At 32.3% G+C, this 26,081-nt stretch overlaps 2 protein-coding genes across 3 annotated transcripts in view; one reads left to right on the top strand and one right to left on the bottom strand.

The window, feature by feature from the left end:
- Positions 1-26,081, bottom strand: part of LOC139502590 (protein Wnt-6-like) — a 466,832-nt gene that overhangs the window by 240,784 nt on the left and 199,967 nt on the right. The gene's annotated exons all lie outside the window — the stretch shown is intronic.
- LOC139502718 (protein Wnt-9a-like) overlaps positions 9,593-26,081 on the top strand; it is a 48,562-nt gene continuing 32,073 nt past the window's right edge. The window contains exon 1 of one of the 2 annotated variants that reach the window (XM_071292281.1): positions 9,593-9,709. In XM_071292281.1, the coding sequence (XP_071148382.1) occupies positions 9,684-9,709 (26 nt within the window). In that variant the 5' untranslated portion in view covers positions 9,593-9,683. Of the gene's footprint in view, positions 9,710-15,741; positions 16,598-26,081 lie in introns of those variants that run through there. The other variant, XM_071292280.1, reaches the window with a different exon arrangement.

Below are 26,081 nucleotides of genomic sequence, written 5' to 3'. Positions count from 1 at the left end.
CCCCTATGGTCTATGTCACATAGCTTTGCATATAATTTGTAAAATAAAATACTTAATTTTTGAAAAAGAAAAATTGAAATCTTTTACTAGAATTTGGTATCATTATTGCTTAATTTGAACTGCTAACTCATCTAAATTATTTTGATATTGACCTTCAAAAATCAACAATAAATTGAGGAGTACAAAAAAATCAGTTATCAAGGAACCAGGTTTGAGAAAAAGCTAGCTATAGCATTCTATTACACTTCAACTTAATGATACGACGATGTATGTAAACTCATTGAGAATTATTTAACAGCATATATATAGTCGCATTCATAGTCAAACTACGTTTCATGGACTCTGATTTTGAGTGACCTCAATACAGGGACAATGGCATAACCTCTTTACACTTACCAAATATACATGAAACATTAAAACATGATTTGAAGTCAAATTCAATTTTCGGAAAAAGTTTCTTGACGGAGGTTTATACATTTATTTATTACGTCTTTTTTTGTTTTTATTAGTTTTATCCTGGACGTTTCCCATGTTTTGTTGTGTAGTTTCAATTTCGATGTCAACTAATAACATTTTATTAAAACTAACATTACATTAATTATTATGTTTGTGCCAATATCGCCTTGGCACGTTAAAATTTCAACACAAAGCGTTGATTGGGTTATGATTTATTATGTCCAGCCACAATCTTGTTCCACATGTTATACAGACCATTAGGGATGTAACATCCGTGTTTGTTCGGACCAGATCTCGTGTTTTACGACAATATTGTCAGTTTTGCCACATGACATTTTGGTTTATGGTATCATGTTTTTCGGTTTACGACTTCGATTTCGAACATTTTAAATGAAAGTTACAAGAATTCTTAATATAACTTTTCTTAAAAAACTACAACGTAATATATTTAGTGAATATATGAATTAAGTATATTACGATGAAGAATAAAAATGAGATGTTTCTAATAAACTATTTTTTTTCCCAATTTGTAGATAACACTATTAATCTTTTCAAATCGTATTTCGTATAAAAGGATGTCATTGAAATCTTAAAGTTTTCCACGGAGAATGTTAATAAAACAACTTGTTTCGAATTTCATTAAGAATTGTGCAAGGCTGTCACGTTGCCCCTTTCATGTTTAATACTAAACACTCTATAGATAATTAAAAATAAAGAGCCATGATAAAAAATGTAGGGAAACTGAAGTTTTATTGATGCATAATTTATCAAAGATGTCTTTCAGAAAGAATATTATCAGTTTTATTTTTAGAATGTTGCTCAAATTTAATTTTACCCAAAAAGTCATATTTGAACTTTCGTTTTTATATCAATATGTTTATAAACTCATCATAGATACCAGGACTAAATTTTGTATATACGCCAGACGCGCGTTTCGTCTACAAAAGACTCATCAGTGACGCTCGAATCCAAAAAAGTTAAAAAGGCCAAATAAAGTACGAAGTTGAAGAGCATTGAGGACCAAAATTCATAAAAGTTTTGCCAAATCCAGCTAAGGTAATCTATAAGATCGGGCGTTTTTTTTAAATTGTTTTGGGGGGAAGGGGGAGGGGGGTTGGTGACTTACTTACACTACAGTGACAAGTCTATTACATCCATTTCATTTACTAACACAGCTAACAAAACTTCTAAAAGATTGCAGAATTTTAGTAAGTTAACGGCAATTTTAAGATAGGAAAAAGGTACAAAAGTGTGATAAAAAATCGTAAGTCGAAGAAAACAAATAACAATATGACAAACATCAGTATATAAAACAAAACAAAACACTACATTGATAAATTTTAAAACGTCCAGCAGCAAGTATTACATGAATTTTATTTATGGACAATTACTTTTTCGGTTTTTATAATATAATACTCCTGTTTTGTACTAAACTGACAAATTTTGGTACAATTCAGAAGGTCTACAAGGAGACATATTCGAACTGTAAACATTATTCTCACTGCATGCCGACAAGTCTTCTGCTCATAAGTATTAAAGCTATATAGATTTATTTTTATAAACCCGACTTGGAATCGAACTCAACTTCCATACTAGTAACGGGAAAACCCAGTAGGTAAAGGAGGGTCTGGATGGGGGTTGGGGGGGGGGGGGGGTTCTGTTATTCTGTAAACATTTAATTTTCACCCCTTTTTTCTCTAATCTTCAAAAAATTAACCCCTTTTTTTCCCTAATCTTCATTTGTTTTGCCCATTATTCTCTAATCTTAATTTTTTAAGGGTATTATTCTTTAATCATTTAACCCCATCCAAACCCTCGTAAAGATTACATGTTTATAATTCTATTATTATATATGTTAGATTAAAATTATGTAGAATTAACATAAATAACGTATTCAAAATTGACCAAACGTTTGCAACTCTTCCTGAAATGCTACTGGCCTGTGTGAAAACTCAACAGAGATAATAGGCTCATAATTTGGTCTGATCCTTTTGCAGTTGTAAGCAAATACGATATTTTAAAACTAAAACATCAGTCAAGCTTTCTTTTACCCGAAGAAGATATATGCAAAATGATGATAATGACATAACAATCAGTGGCGGATCCAGGGGGAGGATTCCGGGGGTTGAAACCCCCCTTTTGTTTGGATGATCAATGAATTTGAATGGGGACATGTAGTTGGACCCCCCCCCCCCCCCCTTGTCCTGGGTTGGGAACCCCCCTTTTATAATGGCTGGATCCGCCCCTGACAATTGACATTTGTACACCAAAATGACCAGGCTATTGACATTGTTGCACTAAAATGACAAGAACTCAAGACCCAAACTTATACTTCTGAAGTTAGCATATTAAAGGATGAACTTTAGTTTTTTTGCAATGTTAAATCTATCTATCAATTACTGAGATATTATATAAAAAAAGAAGATATGATATGGTTGCCAATGAGACAACTCTCCACAAGAGACAAAATGACATAGAAATTAACAACTATAGGTCAGCGTACGGCCTTCAACAATGTGCAAAGCCCATTCCGCATATATAGTCATCTATAAAAGGCCCCGAACAAACTTGGCCCCTTGTATTTTGTAACCATAGCCGAACAGACAAAGGACAGGGAATTTATCAAAGGGATAAACATGTGGCAAGGGAGATAACTCTTTAACTCAGTAGAACGTTTGTTAAAGTCAGTTTTATGAATAAACGTTAAGCATTTATGTGAAACTGAATTAAATAACCAGTCTAACCGAGATCAACCGAAAGGTGTAGCATTTTTATTTAACATATTTTGTCACAAACATACCAGTGATTTTTTTTAGAGTTATGTCCCTTAATAAGCACAATTATTATAGAAAGTCGTCCAATCTTTACACAAACAAAGTCTTATGTACAGACAATACACTCTCAGCTTTATATTCAAATATGTGGCACGCCCTTATAACTCTTGAAACAGGTACCCCAAAAAGTAAGTATAAACACTTGAATATGAATAATTTCGTAAAACCATTCAAAAGATAACAAATTTTACCTTTGTAAAATATTTAAAAAATGGTCAGCACGACATCAAATGATAGGATTATGAAATTAGACACTTAAGCTTCAAAGGTATTAACTTACCTAGACTTAGAAATATGAAAATATTGAATGTTGAGTTTTGTTGATCGCATTCCTGATTAGAGTACATTAGTGCTTACCATTTACATATTTTCTACCCGTGTTAGAGTTTGTTAAATAACATGTATACGAATAAAAGAAGTAGACCCCTTCCCTTCAACAATTATTCCTTAAAAGTTTAGTTGGTACACTGAATGTTAGTGTTATAATAAGACTAGAATCATGGTATACCGCCATTTTGGATTGTAGTGATCGCACTAAAAATTCGTCTTAATTGTTATTTGCCCAAATCTGCAAATTTGGAGACAGATTCGCAATTTAATGGTTAGACTGATTTTTTATACATGTATTAAGAAAACTTGGTAGTTTATTGTGTTATCCAAAATCTTTAAATAAATATCATTTTTGGGGGGTTTTGGAACCATTTTTTCAAATGAGCCATTTGAGGGGAGATAACTCTTTTAATAAAACGGCCTCTTACTTATTGGAGGCAAACGGGGTTTCTGAAAGTGAATTTTCCTGGGAGAAAGATACCAAGGGACATTTAAATTCTCAATTCATGCTAATACAAACAGTCCACAAGAAGAAATGTCATGCGGTAGGGATTTTGCTCATTGTTGAATGTCATACGGTGACCTATTATAGTTGCTTACTTCTACAGCATTTGGTCTCTGATGGAGAGTTGTTTTATCGGCAATAATACCAATTATTATATAAATGTCAACATGCTAGACACATGCATTATTCGGATTTCAATCTGAGCTGTCTTTTTAGTTACTCCAAAAAGCAGCAAAAGCCGCTATTACAAATTTCAGTCTTTGGTTTGAGGAGGGTCTTCATTTCTTTATACTTTTTGCCCATTATTCTTTATTCTAAAATATATTTCAGCAACCCTTTTCTCTATACTCTTTATATATTTCTTTGGTCCATTTTTCTCTATTCTTAATATGTTTTCCCCATCATTCTCTGTTCTGTAAAACACCCATCGACACCCTCGAAGAGGAGGATTGAGCATATTACCTTTTTCATTTGACTTTGATTTGACCATGCTACAAAGAATCATACTCATTTCAGCATTTTTAATCATAGATAAATTCAATATTTTAATGATATTGCTAAGATTCATAAACTATAAGTAGCCGTAAAAGAAAAAAATAGTATGTAATAACTTTGTAAATATAAATACTAAATGTACCCAAAAGGCGACTAGTTCTAGAAATTGAGTCACCGTGGTCTTCTTCGAGCCGACAGTAAAACCACAGGCACTTGTCTCAGAAAAAAATATTCCTATATACCTTAATATACTGTTATATTAAGGTATATAGGAATTTTTTTTTCTGAGACAAGTGCCTGTGAGTAAAACTCTTGCCTAAGCTAGGCGGACGTTTGGCTGTTCCGGATGTTTAAATACGCAGTCACTTCTAGTCGTTATGAGGACGATAAATTCGATGTCTCAAGTATATATAGACAGAATGCCATCACAGGCACTTATTAAAGTATATAGGAAAAAAAAATTCTGAGACAAGTGCCTGTGAATGCCATGCTATATCTGTGCTTAAAAAAAACTTGTTACATCTTTTTGACGGGCTCGAAGGTGGCCTTTTGCATGGGTAAATTTCATCCCTTTCCGAAACACCATTGTTTTCAAATTTCTACCATTTCATCCCTGTCATTCCTTCTTAGTACAGAACTATTAATTCTTCAAAGTTTGTCGACCGTCTTTAATATGTAAGGAATATATGCAACTGGACGTTAAGCAACCAATAACCAGTCAATCACATAGTTAACTATTGAAAGTAAATAATAGCGTTTGTTTTTATCATTTTTTTCCATGTCTCTATAATAACCTTACACTAGGTCCTGTACAGTAAAAATTATAGGCCTGTTTGAAGGACAAACACAGCTATCGATAGCACGCGACAAATGTGTTCGAGTGGTTAAACAGATATCTACAAGCCACTTGAAACATAAGTACAATGTAGTTATCACTTGGAGTGGCTATAAGATGGATTGGACATATCAACACTATCGATTTACAGGATTATTGAGTAAACTATTTGATTTTCAACAGTATTAAATTTAAATAAACTTAACGTATAAAAATGTCTTAAATAAAATGAATTCGTAAAGGTCAAATACGCGGATTTCAGTTGACATAGACTCAAATAAATTGGCCACCCTTTTGACTTAGATGTGCGGATACTTTAAAAGCGACACAAAAATTAACTTTACACTTCATTGCAATATAATTATTCCATTACTATTCATGCATTTATTCCATTGCTGATCATATAGGTTTATTCCTACAACTCGAAAATTGCTTTAACCATTGTGCAAACAGGTTATGAGGAGCCATCCAAATTTCATTGTGATAGTGAAGAGCAGTTCCATCCCCATTTAAAATATTGAAAATATTTAAAAAAAAAAAAAAAAAAGTACAAACCCTATCATATATTCTTTGACATAGAAGACAAAATTATGCTACTTCATAAAGAGATAAATACACAGATCTGGTGTAGAATGAAATTCAAAACAGTGTGGCTGTGGCCATTGATTGACACATTAAATTCATCCATTGACTGGGACAATTTACGTGAACGTTTGTCTGTAACGACCACTGTTCACGACGTACCTACGATAGACATTTAAACTGTGGGGTCACCAAAGGTTTCTTAACGCCTTTAATTATAAAATAATTCGAAAAATTAATCAGGAATAACCTTTATGTTCTGATTTATATAATTGATATAAATCAAAACATCGTGTTATTCCTGATTAGTTTTTCTTATTTCTTTATTTAGGTGTTGAGAACCTTTTGTGACCCCACAGTTTAAGTGCCTTTAACAAGTACATAGTGAGCAGCGGTTGTTACAGACAAACGTTCACATAATCTGCCCCAGTCAATGGGATAATTTAAGGTTGTCAATCAATGGCCACAGCTACACTGTTTTGAATATGATTCTAAATACACAGATCTGGTGTATTTGCAACTATGGTTTGTATTGAATTCTTGAAAAATACCGACAGATGATTAGATTAGTTTCAGATACTTATGATAACATCTGCAACTTAATCATATATTTCATCTGAATATCTTGCCCCAATCATATTTAATCAAGCTTAACATAGTTACCTATTCCGGCAGCTTTAACATTTTCTGTATATATCCTACTAGTATATTTTGTTCATTCAAAATTTTTGACAAATTGACTATTTGAATTATGTTTTCACAACGACGAGTGGCAAGTCAAGACGATCTAAATCTGATATATGAGACCTGTAAAACCTGAATGAAAAGTATGCAATGAGACTGCAACTCGAAAATGTGTAATGAATAGAGACAGCAACACCTTGCAATGGCACTCTGACTGCATGAACACAGAGTCGGATAACAGCACCCCTTTTGAAACATACGTGGCTGTGTATCTATACATCCCGTACAGCCAACCTGAAGCATTCGTTATCATAAATTATAATACCGGAAAAGGGAAAATCCATGAACTATCTGTAGCTATACCCTACTCATTATTTGGAGTTTTGACAAAGATAATTAATAGTTAATGTTAATAACCTTAATTTGTCACATTATGAAGTTACAGTGGTTTTTTTTCTTTCAGTTTATATACCGTTCTGAAGCATATGAGATCGGTTCTTTTTTTGGTGCATGTTGTTTGTATTGCTCAGTCTTTAGGTTTTAACGTAGTGTTTTGTCTACAGAATAGAGAACTACTGGCAAAAACATTAAGAATTGAGAAATCAGAAAACGTTCAAACAAGGAATTAAAGAACTTGAAATCGCTTGATATCGTAATCGTTTAAAAGATAAGGAAAATGACATAAAAGTTAAAGTATACAAAAATTAAGACCCCCTCTTTATCTCATTCTGATCCTCATATACATATTTTTGTTTCTCTTCTGAAACCATTTCACAAGTTAATTTAATATTGTACTCGTCCGTCGGAAAGAAATATTGGCAATGCTTGAAATATTGGTAAAAATCTTAGAAAGGAGAGGACAATAATACAACACCAACTATATATGACGACATACAATCCTAGTTTCAGAGCGTATTTAACATTACAAGAACAATTCTTCTGTACACATTTTGACCTTTTATCAAAAGAAAAAAAACCAAGATACGCTATTTAATAATACTAACCTTTGAATGATATAATGTAACCCTCAGCAAAAAAAAAATTACGAGACAAATTTTTGATTTAGAAAATATTTTGGTTTAAATTGCAATTTGTGTAGTGCAACTTGCTTTAGGGAAATATGTGACAGAAAGAATGCCAAATAAAATGAATAGAACCTAAAAACTCCTTTCTAATCGATCGATGCCCTTCAATTGTGCAATTAACATTTGCCCCTATATGTTTTTTACATGATGGATAACTCGAAAAAATGTAGAATGTGATAATAATTTCCTAAAAAAATAATCATATATAGGTGACATAAACTAAGCTAACATGTTCATTTTAACACGACCTTTTAATCAGTGCAGAAATGGATATTTTGGGAACTTAGTAACTTCTCTTTTCAAACTATTCAGGGGGTCGGGGGTCAGTATTTCAGAAAGGGAGAGTAATTCCATAAACAATTTTTGAAAAATTTTATGCTTAAAAATCTAATTTTTTGGTCAGTTTTCTTAGCTTCTATGAAAGGCAATGATTCAATATTTGGTATAAAAGTGAAAAGTTTGTTTATCTTAAATGATTTATACTGTCTTAATTCATGTCAAATGATCAGTCCCATTATTGAATGTATTTTGTGTTAACGAACTTCTATATTTGAAAAATAAACCACAGAGCAGTGTGCGTATTTCCTGTTCACTACGCTGGGAAATTCACGTGAAAGCTCGTTTGAGGTTGCAGTCTTGTAATTGACTGCTCCGTAGGCTTACATGCAAAACAGCTAATCTTTGAAAATAAAAAAATGCTACATAGAAAATAAATTCCATGTTCATATCATGTATGTACTAATGTGAAATTGTGATTTAATCGAAAAAAAGTGGGTCATGCCACGAAGAATAAATAGTTACGTAATCCTGAAGTCAAAACATTTTTTTCTACTTTCTGTTTGCTGTTTTTACTAGGCCGCACCACTTCCAGTGAACATGATATCCTTCCACTTTCCTGGATTGATATCCCCAAAAGATGCAAGATTTTTTTAAAGTCTATATATATGTTTCAATTCAGCATACAACTGGAGTTGTAATACAAGACTGGTACTTTTGATGTAAATTTTACTTAAGAATTGAATGCTTCTTTTTGTAACTTCATTGGGGTATGAAAGCGTTGATCGAAGTACATTTTCCGCGATTCATTCTAAAAATGTGCGCACGGGCAACGTTTTTACATCCCTATGAAGTTACAAAAAGAAGCATTCAATACTTATAATTACATTTTACTATACAAATCCTTGGGTTTATGAAACACGATATTTATCTATTTTTTAATTTAATTCACCTGTGCACTTTATTGTGGGACCTCGTGTTATCATGAATGATAAGTTTTATTGTGTAATGCATTGCTTTAGGAATAACATGTGATGTGCAGTTAGCCAATCAGAATAACGTATTATAACGAAACATACATCTAATGTAATTTTTTGAAATTATACGGTGAATTTCACATGAGCAAACTTTGCTAGTGTAGGGGCGATCAACTCCAATCTTAATCGACTAGGAATGTCAGTTTTCCTGCCGAAGTTTGATGTTTCTATCCGGGGACTTCGGATTTCTCTGCCAAACAAAATAAAGCAATTAGTGCTGATAGTGGCAATACAGACCAACAATCAAACTTATTCAGTTCAATAAAAGAAACGTTTATAGTATTATCAAAATAGATATACCTCACTCTAAATACTTTTAGTCCATAAGTTATCTTTATATTTAACGATTTTTACATCCAAAATTACTCATGTATGACTAAGACATTGGTTAATTAACAATGTTTAATTAAGATGCATAGAAGATGACAACAATGTACCAAAATATATCTGTGGTTTTGTTATGTTCGTTTAAGACCTACTTTATCACAAATTCTAATCTTACAACAATGTGAAAATTCCGTACTATGAGGCATATTCCCAGCAGGATTCCGATTGTAACCCAGGATGATAATGAAAGAGCAAAAATTGTTGTAAGTATTTCTTAATAATTCGCCGTACCAGTTTTTTTTTAAGGATAAATGTGATTTCATTGGTTCGGACACGATAATGAAAATGACGTCATTTTAAGGTTTAAATTAACGTGGTTTGGGACGTTCTTGCCTTCTAAAAACGTATTGGTGTACGTGTTTAAACTATTACCCAAAATGTATTAGATTCTAAAAGCGGCGAATGAACGAGTGTGACATAATCATATGACATGACCTTGAATATTGTAGTAATTCTGAAGTCATTGAAGCATGTCCGAGATACAAGCTGTTGCATTTTGTCACTGCAGCATACAAACTACAAATGATCTAATATAAATACACCTCAACAGAACCGTGACTCAATCCTCGGAACAATGGTAAATAGTGGTCTCATTGGCAATCATACCAAATCGTAGACTTATCCGGGTTTGTACTATTATGAAAAACACGACGGGTGCCACGTGCAGCACAGGATTTGATTACCCTTCCAGAGCACCTGAGATCATCCACGGTTTTTGGTGGGGTTCGTGTTGCTTATTCTTTAGTTTTCTATGATGTATCTTATATACAAATGATTTGTATAGAATCTAGTTTAGAATTTATATTTGTTTCTGTTATTTTATTACAAGGCGCAGATTTGGTTTTAAATATAACACAATGTACACACAACTCTAGGCTACTGTCGGCCTCGAGCATTATACTCAAGAGATTGTCGAAATGCACATCTTGTGCAGTACAATTGGTACCATTAGGGACATGACAAGACAAGAGAAGTTTTGGAGAAAATTACCAGCGAAATCAAATTTCATGCAGCAGAATTTTACATATTTTGATTTAATGCCATTATTTTAAAGAGGGGGTGGAGGGGCCCGGATCCCGAAATCCCGGGCTTAACAATATGAAATCCCGAGGTCACGAATTTAAAGAAAATTAAATCCCGACATTCCAAAAAAGAATTCCCGGATCCCGAGAGGATCAGTCCCGAAATTCCGAACTTAAAAACACCCAATCCCGACGTCCCGAAAAAGGTCCTGCCCCCTTAAAATAAATCAAGAAAACTCCTTAATGATAATTGTTTAAAAATAATAAAACCTTTTATAGGATGACTAATCTGTACATATACATGCATACTTTTCTTAACTTTGAACCTTTTTGTAACCCGGTCAGATGGTTGACACTTGATGTCTCTGCTAATTGATATGATATTGTCCTGAATATGCAAGAAACATTCGCTACTGGACGTCAAGCAAAAATCAAGGTTAAAGTATACTTATCACCTTTTTTTTACTCCAACCTTCATAATAGAATACAAGCTGTATTTGGAAAAACATCATGGTATTTAGGTTTTCATTGCTCTTCAAATTCATTCTCATTTTGGTCTGTTTTCTCCTTTTTGATTCGAGCGTTACGGATGAGTCTTTTGAAAACGAAACGTCCGTCTGGCGAATACAATTTTAGTTCTTGTTTTTTACAAAGATTTTATCTACTCAACGTTATTAAGGAGATATCCTTTGAGTAGTAAAAGTACCTAATACCCTTTTATATCCTCTACGCTTTATTTATAGTATAACTAATCGCCGTATTTGAATATCAAAAATAAGACAACGCGTGACCGAACGACGCATGGATTAAACGAGTGCGCAGCACGAGTTTAATCCATAGCGGCGTTCGGTCACAAGTTGTCTTATTTTTGATATTCAAATACGGCGATTAGTTATTCTTTTTATTACATTGGCAAATGGCTTTTTTTTTTATGAAATTAAGAAAATGTAAGGAACTATATCTTTTTCCTACGCATTGACAATTTGTTTTGATCCGACGTTATCGACGTCTTGACAACGCCTATTGTTGTATGACGTCAGAGAGTGAAATAACCACGTTTATTTCACATGTGAAATTATCGGTTTTTATCTAACTGAGAAATCAATGTAATTCATTGCAACCAATGTAATAATTTATTATATTTAATCGGAGATAAAAAGATAACAAATTAAGATACATTCTGCCACGAACAATAAATAATTTGTTGTCAATCTCACGGGTCGTAAATTAACAACGTTACAAATTACAAGTGTCATGTACCATTAGGCCACCAGTTACATCTTAATTAACATATTACAAGTACCTTAGACTTATATGTAAGCTTAAGTATTTCATATATTAAAAAAAAAACGTCATTTTCACTGAATTACAGTACAATTGTTTGCTAATGGGTCAGCTGAAGCCCGTCTCTGGGTGCAGGATTTTTTCACTGTGTTGAAGACCCATTGGTGGCCTGAGGCTGTTTTCTGTTCTTTGTCGGATTGTTGACACCGTGATTCCCCATTTCAATTCTCAACTTTACGGATATCTTCCTGTATCAGCCAGAGTATATAAATATACTGTTGTCCCTGGGCGTTTAAGCCGAACAGTAAACACCATGACAAAGAGGTGCACATACTTGGTTGTGAAGGATGCATTAATACGAATCTGCGTCTAGTCGGACTTCGGACGTTATATTTTAAGCTCCGTGTAGTGAGTGTATCAAACTCGTGCACGTTTCAATCTTCAATGCCTTGCAAACATTTCGCAATGAATCCACAAATTGCCTGTTGGAAGCCAAAACTCGCGGGTCAGCGTTTGGTTTCAGGTTAAAATTAATGTTTAGCTGAACTTGGTATAAATGATGCGTCATGAATGTTTGGCTTAACTTGGTATACTTGATGATGCGTCATGAATGTTTGGCTTAACTTTGTATGTTTGATGATGCGTCATGAATGTTTGGCTTAACTTGGTATGTTTGATGATGCGTCATGAATGTTTGGCTTAACTTGGTATGTTTGATGATGCGTCATGAATGTTTGGCTTAACCTGGTATGTTTAATGAAGCATCATGAATGTTTGGCTTAACTGAGTATGTTTGATGATGCGTCATAAATGTTTGGCTTAACTTGGTATGTTTGATGATGCGTCATGAATGTTTGGCTTAACTTGGTATGTTTGATGATGCGTCATGAATGTTTGGCTTAACTTGGTATGTTTGATGATGCGTCATGAATGTTTGGCTTAACCTGGTATGATTGATGATGCGTCATGAATGTTTGGCTTAACTTGGTATGTTTGATGATGCGTCATGAATGTTTGGCTTAACCTGGTATACTTGATGATAAGTCATGAATGTTTTGCTTAACTTGGTATGTTTGATGATGCGTCATGAATGTTTGGCTTAACTTGGTATGTTTGATGATGCGTCATGAATGTTTGGCTTAACTTGGTATGTTTGATGATGCGTCATGAATGTTTGGCTTAACCTGGTATGTTTGATGATGCGTCATGAATGTTTGGCTTAACTTGGTATGTTTGATGATGTGTCATGAATGTTTGGCTTAACTTGGTATGCTTGATATTGCGTCATGAATGTTTGGCTTAATGTGATGTTTGATTCGTCATGAATGTTTGGCTTAAATTGGTATGTTTGATGCGTCATGAAAGTTTGGCTTAACTTGGTATGATTGATGATGCGTCATGAATATTGGCTTAACTTGGTATGTTTGATGATGCGTCATGAATGTTTGGCTTAACCTGGTATGTTTGATGAAGCGTCATGAATGTTTGGCTTAACTTGGTATGTTTGAGGATACGTCATGAATGTTTGGCTTAATTTGGTATGCTTGAAGATGCGTCATGAATGTTGGCTAAACCTGGTATGCTTGATGATGCGTCATGAATGTTTGGCTTAACTTGGTATGTTTGATGATGCATCATATATGTTTGGCTTAACCTGGTATGTTTGATGGAGCGTCATGAATGTTTACCTTAGCTTGGTATGTTTGAGGATACGTCATGAATGTTTGGCTTAACTTGGTATGCTTGATGATGCGTCATGAATGTTTGGCTTAACCTGGTATGTTTGATGATGCGTCATGAATGTTTGGCTTAACCTGGTATGTTTGATTTAACTTGGTATGGTTGATGATGCGTCATGAATGTTGGGCTTAACTTGGTATGTTTGATGCGTCATGCATGTTTGGCTTACTTTGGTATGTTTGATGATGCGTCATGAATGTTTGGCTTAACTTGGTATGTTTGATGATGCGTCATGAATGTTTGGCTTAACTTATTTTTTGGTATGCTTGATGATGCTTCGTGAATGTTTGGCTTAACTTGGTATATATTGTGATTTGTCATGAATGTTTTGCCCAAATTGGTATATATAATGCGTCATGAATGTTTGGCTTAACTTGGTATATATATGCATCATATGCGACATGATATTTGGTTTGACTTGGTATTTATGATGATGTGAATGTTTGGCTTAACTTGGAATATATAGTGTTTTTTTGTTGATTTCAATTGCCGTCTTTTTATCTTTTTATCTTTTTGTTTTCCTAAAATTGTTGGCGGTAAGCATTTAACTGCTGGGTATATATTGTATTCCATTCATAATTTGAAGCAACTAGAGTCCGCGTGCATGGTGTAAAACAGAAAAGAACAGAAAAATACAGAAAAGTGAGGAATTGTGTGCTAAAATATGAAAAAAGAGAATGATTGAAAAAAAATATAAATAATGGAGAAGTATGACTTATAAAAAAAGAAGACAGGATAATAAGTACTCTCATTAACGACACGATGACCTACTGAAACAGGTTAAACTTTTTCTGTTCTTATTGACATCTATTTTTACTTGCTCTAATCAATGACGGAATGCTATAATTCTATATGTTTTAACATATTTTCCTGTGTTTTGATGGGTTGTTGTCTCATTAACAAATTCATCCAATATGTTTCTCTATTTCTGGTTCCATCAATCAATGTTGTATTACAACACATTTCGCAGTGTTTGTCATGCAGTATATATGCTCTGTCAATAAATTTACTTTTGTATTGGTTTATTCGTTTGTGATAAAAAAAAATTACAACATCAAAACTGCATTTTTATATGCATCATGGTTTATCATCGGCGAATTGTGATTGGAACCCGCCTTTAGCCAGATGTTTTAACCGCGCAAAAAATACGACGGAAAGAAGACGTTGACCTTCCCTTTCCCAGGTAGAACCCATTTTTAATTTCTGGATCCGCACCTTATAACTATATACATTATAGTATTTTTTAGTGTTACGTTCTGTGGCTAAAATTAATTTTTTCTTAGGTTTATCCATTTGTTATATTTTTATTTACATCAAAACTGCACCTTCGTGCATGCATCATATAATATATCATGCATCATTAAAATGGATCTATTTTGCCATGGAAAGAAATAAATGCAGTTAATATATCTTATGAATGAAACGTACATCTTGGCGTATATTTTATTTGTGTCAAATTAAATATTTTATAATCTTTTAGTAACTAAAGTAATTGCTTTAAACTGATAAAATGAGATTTATTTATTTTTATTTCCGATTTTTTCATTGGTTGAAGTGTAGGTTTCTAAAAATACATAGCAACACGAACAGTTAAATTTTAATGTGTTACCCTTGGAATTAAAAAAAAAGATAGACGCAGCGATGTATAGATTTCCGTGGTCAGATAACGCAACTTAAAAAGAAACGTCAAGTAAGATACCATACAAATAAATATGACAAAACTACGGTAGTATATTAAAGATTCTTTAATTTGACTAAAATACCGAAATCATAACTGACCATCATAGGTGGACATATCATCACATCTAAATAAAAGTACTAAGAAATTATAGAAATAAATCAAGTTCTTAGTGATTAATGGCTATTTTAAGAGAAATAGATAGGTAGAACTGTACATCACGAAATACACTCCTATATAAGAGATAAAAGTCGCACCTTAACAGTTCGATCTTTCTATTATTAATCTTGTTGGCCTTTATGTGAATTCTTGAATGATTCTTATTCATCGAGAGCTGCCACCAAATACAGCGATGGGGGCGGGTTTGATGGCGGTCACCTCAATTAATAATCAATCTCCAATGACCGCCCAGATTTCATAAATCTTAAATATAATCTTATATGAATTACCTGGGACAATGTTTTAAATCCTGTGTTAAAATTTACGTTTTTAAAATAACTTAAGCGATAAATTTCAAAACTTTTTTCACATATCTGTTTGTAACCTCTCCAACCCATACATCACATCTATGTAAATACGAGAGAGACAAGCAACAAGCTATTGGTGACATAACTGCCCGCGAATCAATCAACACAAGACGGAAAGTTATCTCACTCCATATGATACAACGAATACGTCCATTGATTAAATACATCAACGAACTTACGACATGTTAGAACCAACAGACGATAGATAGTAGCACGTGCTAGTGAAACCTGGATGTGTAACAATCTCCCGCAGAGTGGCGCTGCTAGAAAATCACGCACAGAATGTTCGAAAAGTTTTGTTATTCATGATTTTTTCTGTTAAAGGTTAATCCAACGATTCTTTGAAGGAAATTTGATAAATTTAATTTCACGACAGGAACTCGAGAAATCAAACACAATTTTGTTTGTGTTGAACTTCGGAATATTTAAAGTTTAGGCTATATTAATATTCCAGTGAACATGATAAATTCGCGATAAGGCGATCTTTGATGACCCTAGAGAAATGATATTAAATTTTGATTTTAAAAGTTGAAAGCTGCGAAAAAAAATTACAAATGACAATTTTTAGGAGTTTATATTAATATGTGACACTATACCTTGCTTCAAAATGTAAAATGAGTCTATGGAGTGTTTAGTATAATACAACGGATAATTTGCATATTTAAAATAATCTTGTGAATGCTCAAACTACAAAGGATGAAATTCTGGATGTCATGAACAAATTTGGAACAATGTACTTGCATAATCGGTGGAAAACACGATGTTACTGAATCAAGTTTTACTATTTTTAGGGATTATTTGTTCAATATCATCATCTCCGACGGTTTTAGCGTATTTTGGGTATGTATATTTTATCTTTCAAAAGAAACCACAGTGGCATAGCCACTTGGAAATAATTTGCAAGCAGGGTGTCTGGGGAAAAAAGACGATTAGAGAAAAAAATCTTGTCAAAAAACAAGTTTTGTAAAATTATTTGTAAAAGCATGCTTGAATTATAAAATAATCAAAATGCTGCACTGGTAGTATGCTACTGAACCAGAGGCACTTTCTTCACAAAATAATCTTTATAAAATGATTTGCTATAATGTATTTTTTATGTGTTATGTTATTTGTATTTTGTCACAATTAAGCTGTCTCATGCTTATACTACAATAAATATATTATTTATTATCACAATGTTTTGCCAGAGCAATCACCTATGTAGTAAAAGTTGAGGTATATTTGTGGTAATCAGATATATTCTCTGAAATCAAATAACAATAAAATATATTGGGATGCAATAACATGCAATATAGTCTTAAATAAATATGTCTAGTAATCAATAAATATTTTAGGGTATAATCATAATCCTAAATAGGCATAGTAATCGCTGCGCTAAAAATGCAAGAAAAATGTTGTTAGTTCGATTTAATGCATTCAGTTATAGATTTTTACTCATTGTGGAAGGCCGTACCGTAGGGTGACCCATAATTGTTAATTTTAGTTGTCATTTGGTTTTTTGTGGAGAGTTTCTTAATAGCAGTTATACCACAACTTTTTATTTATATTTTTTAATATGCATCAGAAAACAAATATTGTCCTATGGGTTTTTTGTCACTTAATAAACAATGAAACTTGCTAAGAGTGTAAAAAAAATATCGTATGCTTTAGAGGATAACCCTTCTACTGTATTTTTATGATCATTTTTGTATTTAATGTAAGAATTGTGACCTTGTTCATCTTGTTATCCTAGAAAAAATAGAATTATTTATTTTATTTCATTTATTATTTTTTTTTTAATTTTTTTTTTGGGTAATTGTTCATTAAAAAAGTGGTTTTTTAATGAAATTGCAGAAATTTCGTTTGTTGTTTGTATTTATTGCTAAGTGGCCAATATTACACACATAACTAGACGAATGTTATATATATATGTTATGTAATTCTGTCAGATGTATAAATATATTGATTGATTATAATTTGCTATTCATCCAGTAGCAAATATTTCATGCACATTCAAGGCGAGTCATAACAAATAAACACTCCGTTTGTTGAAAATAAAATAATATCCTAGTAAATTTTGCGCAAAAATGATCAGAGAAATGTTTTAAATCATCATCACTATAAAACTAAAGAGTTAATATTTCTAACCTTTTTACACCAGTAGAAACAACCACATATAAATAACAAAAAATAAACATTGAATTATTAAAATAACAACTAACTTGATGTAAAATGTAAAATATATAATTTAAAGCGACATCAAGTATCTAAAATTGTCGTAATAAATGTACACAGTCATGTATGTAGCATTCATAGCCGCTGAGATATTTTTGGCTTTAGTATTATGTTATCCCAGTATACATTGACAATATCGTCTGCCTTAGACATATATCTTAATGATTACTTGTGGTTTTCTACAAGCTAATAATCGATGAATATTAGTAGATCTTAGTACATCTGGGTTAATCTATTACCCCCTATGAATATTAGTAGATCTTAGTACATCTGGGTTAATCTATAACCCCCTATGAATATTAGTAGATCTTAGTACATCTGGGTTAATCTATAACCCCCTATTGCGATTGCAAAGTAGACATTGTTTCTGCCCCTTCCCATGATCGGCTTTCCCACTGCAATGCAAATGTAGCCATCGTAAATATAGAGCAACTCGCATCTGATTTATTCAGATTAGAAAATAAATGAGACGTTTGGTTGTAAGTTTCCAGTTAATAAACTTAAGATATTGTCCTAAAATTAGTCGTAGAGGGTTTTGGTTGTTTTCAATGGTTGTTTTATTTGTGTCTTGTAGTTTTAAAACACTAAAACTAATTTTTGTCATGCTTGTTCGCTTTCTAAATTTTATATCTCGAGTGATACGAATTAAGGTTTTACAAAAAGCACATAGTGTGCACATAGGAATCATAATATTATTTTGTAGGCAATAAGCCATAATGAATTATACTACAAGAATTATAAAATTATAGCTCGTTTGCTGAAAACTAAGTTTGATTCCGGCAATTAAATTAAACGGATTTCTACTGTTCCCTCAAAAAGATAAAATGTCATGGAGAGCTTTAGGGACGCTATGATTTTTAATATTCGTTTTCCCGGTCTATGCCAAGAGAATAAGAAACTAAGCATTACATCTACAAGTTATATTCATTAGACATTCATAAACATGACAAACCTGAAGTGAAGTATTAAAATGCGTTGCGGTTCAAATAAAAATATTTCAACGTGTAAGTTAAGATTCCAATGCTTCTGTGGACAGGGTATCAGTAGAAATTATTTGACTCTGCGATAACATTTTTAGCAAGCGCTTTATCATGTTGTCTATTTAGGGGCTAAAAACCCTTAATCACAATTTACTCACTACTTGTAATTATTTTTTCGTGTCTGATTAAAAGAATAATTTACCCATTTGATGCAAATTGACAAGTGTTTGTAAAGAAATATTACATCTTGACTGTTTTTCGGTCGGAAGACAATCGTATGTTCTTGTTTCTTGGCAGTGTCTGTTTAATTGTTAGTTGTCCTAGTTTATTGTGTAATTAGAATGAATAGGAACATGAGGAATAAGCAACAGTGGATAATTGGCCCGAAAATATAGTTATTTTGAAGTGTATATCTTTAAAACAATAAAAGTTGTGTTGAATACCCATTGCTGACCTTCGACAGTTTTTTACTCTTTTGTCGGGTTGTTGGCTCTTTGACAAATTCCCCATTCCCCTTCTGTATTTAAAATTTAAAATAACGTTCCTTTGCTTTTTTGAAATTTGTTTACAACTTTTTTGATGTACGTAGCCTTCTACTTATGGGACAAATTATACTAAAATTAACGAAAATTCCATTAGCTATAACTCAAAATATGGACAATTTTGACAGTTTGAAAACGGCTTCAGACACTTTTTTTATGATATTTTTAAAGTGGACCAAATCACATTTCGTGCACTTTAAAATTCACGAAATATTTTCACAGCCATGACAGTGTAATTTTATTCTCATACCAGTTTTTTGAGGCAAAAACATGAGGACATAAATTTTGAATTTCATTTTCTTAATCATTGTTAATTGCAAATGCACTCTTTGCCGGTGTGTCCCTAATCTATTAATGTATTCTTCCTTAATTCAAAAGTATAAAAATGCATGAAATGTTTGCAACTGGACGTTAAGCAAACAACAATATAAAGAATAATGTAGGTTAGTTACATAACAATTATTTATATCAAGTCTAATGTACCCATTATTTTGGCACCTTAAACAATTAAGTTTAAAATTTATATATTTTCATTATATATTTACCTTTCATAATATAATTTACAGCAAAAACAAAAAATCTCTTTGATCAAAGGAACAATAACACGATTTCTGTCACCATGTCAATTCCCTGCGGATAAGTCATTTTATTCTGAACTAAAAAAAACAGCAGAGCTATATTTTACCGTAAATCCGAAATGATTATATAATATTTTAATGTCTAATTCGTATTCAAACAGAAACACCGAAGCTCTAGAACTCAGCTGCTCAGTTCTACAGATCGCTTTGAAAGTATATTCAAATATTCGCAATGTGAAATATTTAATTATTTTAAGCCATTTTACTGAATCAAATTCTTTTAAAAAATTTCTCTATAGTAATCATATAACTTAAAATTTATTAGGCCATTGATAGGCTGATTATACTAGCAATATACTACAAGGGTCTGTAGAGGGATAACAATAAGAGAATCAAAAGGTGACAAAATAGTAAAAATATATTCAGAAAAACTGGGAAAAAAGTAAAGTAAATGGTGAAAATAATGTGCCAAAAAAAGAAGAAGAAAATGGCCTAAAACCTGACAAAAATTAGTAAGTTCGATCCACATTGTGACCCTCGTTCAGAGATTTAATGCTAATTCAAAATCAGTAAATAGAATGCCTGAATGACAAGAAATATCAACCTACTGGTCCGAGTACACAGTTATTTCGTAGTGCATTTCTTTTAGACAATAAATGAAAATTTAAAAAATCCCACCTGCGCTTTCTCAATAATATTTTTACAGTGTGTTGTACTACTTTTGGGACAAATTATATCAAAATTATAGAAAACTTCATCAGCTCTAACTCAAAATATGAACAATTTTCTGTGCAGGGGGTCTTGAAATCTTTTCACAGCTTCCGAAGTGCTAATTTTTGACCTTTTTCAGCTGGACCTAATCACTACTTTACATTAATATTTATGACCCAAATTTTTTTACAGTGTCATTTCACCGCCCAACTTGCTATATGAGGCATAAAACATGGAGAAATAAATTTGGAAGGGGTATAACAAAAATTTGCAAGTAACACACTGTCCACACTAAGGACTATATTTGTGAATCAAAGGACGATAACTGTGTACTCGGACCTACTGGCTTTTAGCCAACTAGGAAACATTTTTTTTTAAATTTAACGAATACTCTCCCTTTGTTCTATATTTTTGTTCTATTTATTTTCCGTTACATTGACTACTTGGTTTATATCATAGAACATTTGCCGATACAAGTTTAATACAAAGTAAATTTCTGAGGGCCCTCATGGGGTTTTTGATTATGTGATTACTTGGCCGTTTTTTTAATGATTATTTGATTATTAAGCCAAATATTTCATGATTATTTGATTACCTAGGACTGTATTTTTAGTTTATGATTATTTGATTACTAAAGATAAGCAAATATTTAATGATTATGTGATTATATTGGCAAAAAAATGGTGATTATGTGATTACTAGGACCCCCCATGAGGGGCCTCATTTCTTATTCTGTCAATAATGTATGAATTTGTTATCTTTGATTTTAAATATTAGAAGAAAATCTGATGTATAATCATGATAATATCACCAAAACAAAACTTCGAAAAAAGTGGAATAATATACACTAAGCCTATACATGTAACTTGTTTTTATCTCCGTTTTGTAAAGTGCTTGTTTTTATATCTTTTTTCGTTTTTTTAAAATAGGAAGTCCCAAATTTTAGTATTAACTAATTTTATTGTATAAAAAATAATTGATATTTGTTTGTCCAACGTACAGTGGCAAATAAATCATCCATTTTCAACTTACACGGGTGCTAAGGGAGATAATCTGGTTGATTTGATTTCTTAGTAAACTGGTCCCTATTCAATTTATTTGAAAGACCCTAACCAATATAAGAACTTTGGCATCAAAACCCATACGGCAAGTGAGCAAACCACATTCAGTTGATTTTGAAAAGACTTACCAAAAACATAGAAAAAAACGAAATGTCTGGTCTTATATAATTGCAAGTGATTATAAATAATGATACTAACAACTTCATTTTGAGGAACGTTATCAATTATCAATGATAGTGTTGTTTCAATAGCGCCATTGCCAATGAATAAAACACTAATATGAAGTTTTTTTTCGGATCATGTTTACTTCGTACTTTAGCAAAAGTCTGTAAAGTCGGAACTTTAACGCAAAATGTAACAGGGAATATATATTTTAAAGTTTGATAATCCAATATGTTTGACAACAACGATATCATGATTCAGTGGCGGATCCAGAACCTTTTATAAGGGAGGCCCTCTGACTAACAAAAAAAGGGGGGGGGGGGCTCCAGTCTTGTTTCAGTGATTCCCTATATAATTAACCAAATTTTTCCAATAAAACGGTGGGAGGGCAAACCCCCCTCCCAACCCCCGCCCCCTGGATCAACCTATGTGATTCATGTCTTGGTCGTTGAATGCTAAACGTTCTCCTTAAGATATTACATGTATATTTAATGCACCATCATGACAAGAACTTAACGGTATTTTATATGGGAACTGCGAACAGATTATATGTACTGTTACAATGCATGGGTATAGAAGAAGACTTCATTTTTTTGAAAGCAGACCAACTTAAAGATAAACGATCTCTTATATATGACTCTTTCCCAGCATTTAAATCCCCGAACCTTTTTAACATAAACTGTGCCTTGGAATCAAAGGCGCCCGGGCGGCAATAGCAAAAATCAGAAAACTATGATTTTTAAGTAAACCAGTAACATTTTTATTTATCTGAATTGCTCAACATTCAATAATTAATTGTTTGCTTCTTAATCTCAATCTAACCATTAATTGAGTGTTAGCTGCGAAGAATTTTTTTTTTAAATACTTCATGTATTTTTACATAACAAGAATATTTTTTAACAATAATGGAAAATTGTTGATGATTCGGATGATTTTGATTTACGAGGAAAGTACATACTACGCAAGATGTGCGAAAAAAGAGATAGAAGGAAAACACATTAGGAGAAATCATGAATTTATTCCGTAGATATAATTATGTTTGATTACCTGTTTATTTATCTTATAATCAGCATGTCAGTTTTGTTATGATAAGAATATAAACATAGGTCACGTGATCTGATTGACAACATGAATCTGTATAGATTTTTTGCCATTTTTTTTTTTTTATCGAAGGCTAATCAGCAGGGTATTTTTCGATCTCCGATTTTCTTTTAATTTTCTCTCGCACATACAGTGACATACAGGAAAGAAAGATTGAAGAACAAACAAAAAATGACAGAATAATAGTTTAGGGGTCATCCATAATTGTCAACCATTTTCCAAAGTGTACAAAACGTACACTTTTTCAGACCCCCCACCCTCCCTCAAAAAGTGTACATCAACCATTCTTAATAAAAAGAAGATCCTGTTTATTATATTTTAGTTTAATATAGAAATTTGCATTGAAAACAAACTAAAACATATCTGACTGTTTTATTTGATGACATCTATCTGTGATGCTTGTGCTTTGTTAGAATAAAGAGTTCAGAGATTAGTGTTTCCCCTATCACACAGTGGGAACTCCAATGAAAAAGAGCACTTAGAGCATGCAAAAGATTAACAAAAGGGCACATAAACTATGCTTAGAATCAAGGAAAGGGAAATGCATGGTTATATTGCATTGGTAAAGTATGGATTGACAGTTGTTGATGGAATCAGAGCTTAAGACAGCAATCAATAAAAGTGTAATGTTTTTAAATTTCCCACCTGTATTTCTATTCAAAAGGTCCCTGTAAATATGCCATTCATGCACTATTATCGTTTATGTATATATACTGTAACGTGTACATATATTGGATAATTTTTAAGGTTCAAGGTTAAACTTCATATGAAGGTGCTCCTAATTAAAGAAGGCTTATACTAAGAAAAATAAGTTTACTTCCGGTTTACTGGTTTACTGTTTTGGAATACATTACAAGGAAATTAATCGAAGGACCAGTTTAAAATCTTTTCACAAAATGGCGTCTTGTCAAAATCTAAACATTCAAAGAATTTAGTGTTTCCATCAGTTTTGTTTATTAAACAGAGTGAAACGATAACGATCTATAATAAAGCAGGTGAAATTGACAATCGGGGGTACTGAGAAATGCTTGAAAACTTTTTGTTTAAAATTTTTTACAAGTTTACATTTTTGAAAGATTTAGTTTTCATATGATTTGATCTGTTAATCGTTCAATCCGGATTGAGGAGAATTATGATATCGAAATAAATATCATCAAGGGAAAATAATGAAGAAGAAATAAGAAGAGAAACACACCCAAGCCAATTCTCGATTTTATACATCGACCTTCCCTACGGAAACGAAATAAATTCTGGGAATAAAAAAAAAAGCGTACGGTAAAAATGTTGATTTTTTAACCCCCTCCCCCCAAGTGTACGTTTTGTACACTTTGGAAAATGGTTGACAATTATGGATGACCCCTTAATTAATAAATAAATAAGATAAAATCAAGTCACATGCACATTGTATTCTGTAAATTCGTTCAAAATATGCGTTTTATATGATCCAAGGTCTGCGATAGGGACACAATATTTCATTGTGCTTTCCTTATAGACTAATAAAATGTCAAATTGATTAAAAAAAAAATTCCAACACATCGGTATCTTCCAAATGTGTCATATATATCATATTTTTTAAAATATTTTATAAGGGCAACGAGGAATTAATAATTGGAGGATGGCCATTATTCATTAATACGGAAACTATGTTTGTCAGAAGTCCTATTGGAAAACTTTCCAACAAAATAAAAAAAAAACCATTCCACTTTTTCCCTTCATTATACTGCCTGTAAGGGAGCTACCATTTGATTTTTATGGGGGGGCTAGGATGAAAAATTTTATCCTGCATTTTTTTTTAGCTGTAATCTCTGTCCTGCCTTTTTATTTTTCACTCTGTTCGGTCCTGCCTTTTTTTTTTTAGTTTATCCTGACTTTTTTTTACCCAAATTGTCATCCTGACTTTTTTTTTTGTATGTGTCTCATCCTGCCTTATTTTTTACTCAAAACTCCTGTCCTGCCTATTTTTTTCAAATTTCATCCTACCCCCCCCCCCCCCCCCCCCCCCCATAAAAATCAAATGGTAGCTCCCTAACCGCCAAAACACCAACTGTTGTAATATTATCCAGTGGTCTGTGTGGTCTGAAAATTCATTGAAGGAATCTATGATTAAATATAAATTATAGATCTTATGTTAGCATAATTTATATTATTATATATGTATATATTAATTGTATGAAAAGAAACGAAAAGATAAACTTTAGTAAAAAACAAATACACGGTAACCTTCAGTTTCCACATTATTTTAAAAGTTCACAGAATTATGATGATATGCGTTTAATTTCAAGTTGATATTATCACAACTTCATGATGAACTAGGTGTTTAAATCAAATTCTAACTTGATACAAGACAGACAGACGTACGCAAACCAGTAATGATACTTTCTCTAAGATCGTAGCCGAAGGATATAAAGAAATACTATTTACAAGAGTTTCTTTTACTGACGGCCCTTGGTACCGTCTCGGGAAAAAAAAGGGGAAAAGGGGGAGGGAGAGGAGGTTTAAGGTTTCAATGACCCATTTTTTTTATTTGGTAAAACATTTTTAAAAATAAAAGACTAAAGAGGACACACTAACTTCTAGATTGTCTTTATTTTGCCACCTCCAGAAGTTTATACCCCCTTTTTCCACGTGTCCCACTTTTCAGATTGATCCAACGCAAATGCTTTGTAATACATTTTCTCCCTTTTGACGTATTTCATGTTAACCTTCACATTATTTAAGAAGTCCAAATGTTTTTGATATACATTTATATATATATATACTACTTACAGTTTACATTATAAATATTTATATGTCTGTCTATCAACATCATCTTTCGCTCTGTATCAAATCAATATATAGTACACGTGTACTCGTATATATATTGTATGATTAGATAATGCATTTCATTCATATAAATTCGTTCTAAACATGCATGAATTATTTGCCACTTGACGTTAAGCAAATAACTGTCCAGTGGCGGATCCAGAAATTTTAAT

Source organism: Mytilus edulis, chromosome 14, assembly GCF_963676685.1.
Source record: "Mytilus edulis chromosome 14, xbMytEdul2.2, whole genome shotgun sequence".
NCBI lineage: Eukaryota > Metazoa > Mollusca > Bivalvia > Mytilida > Mytilidae > Mytilus > Mytilus edulis.
The sequence above is the reverse complement of the archived record's forward strand: the minus strand, read 5'-3'. Positions and strand labels throughout refer to the sequence as shown.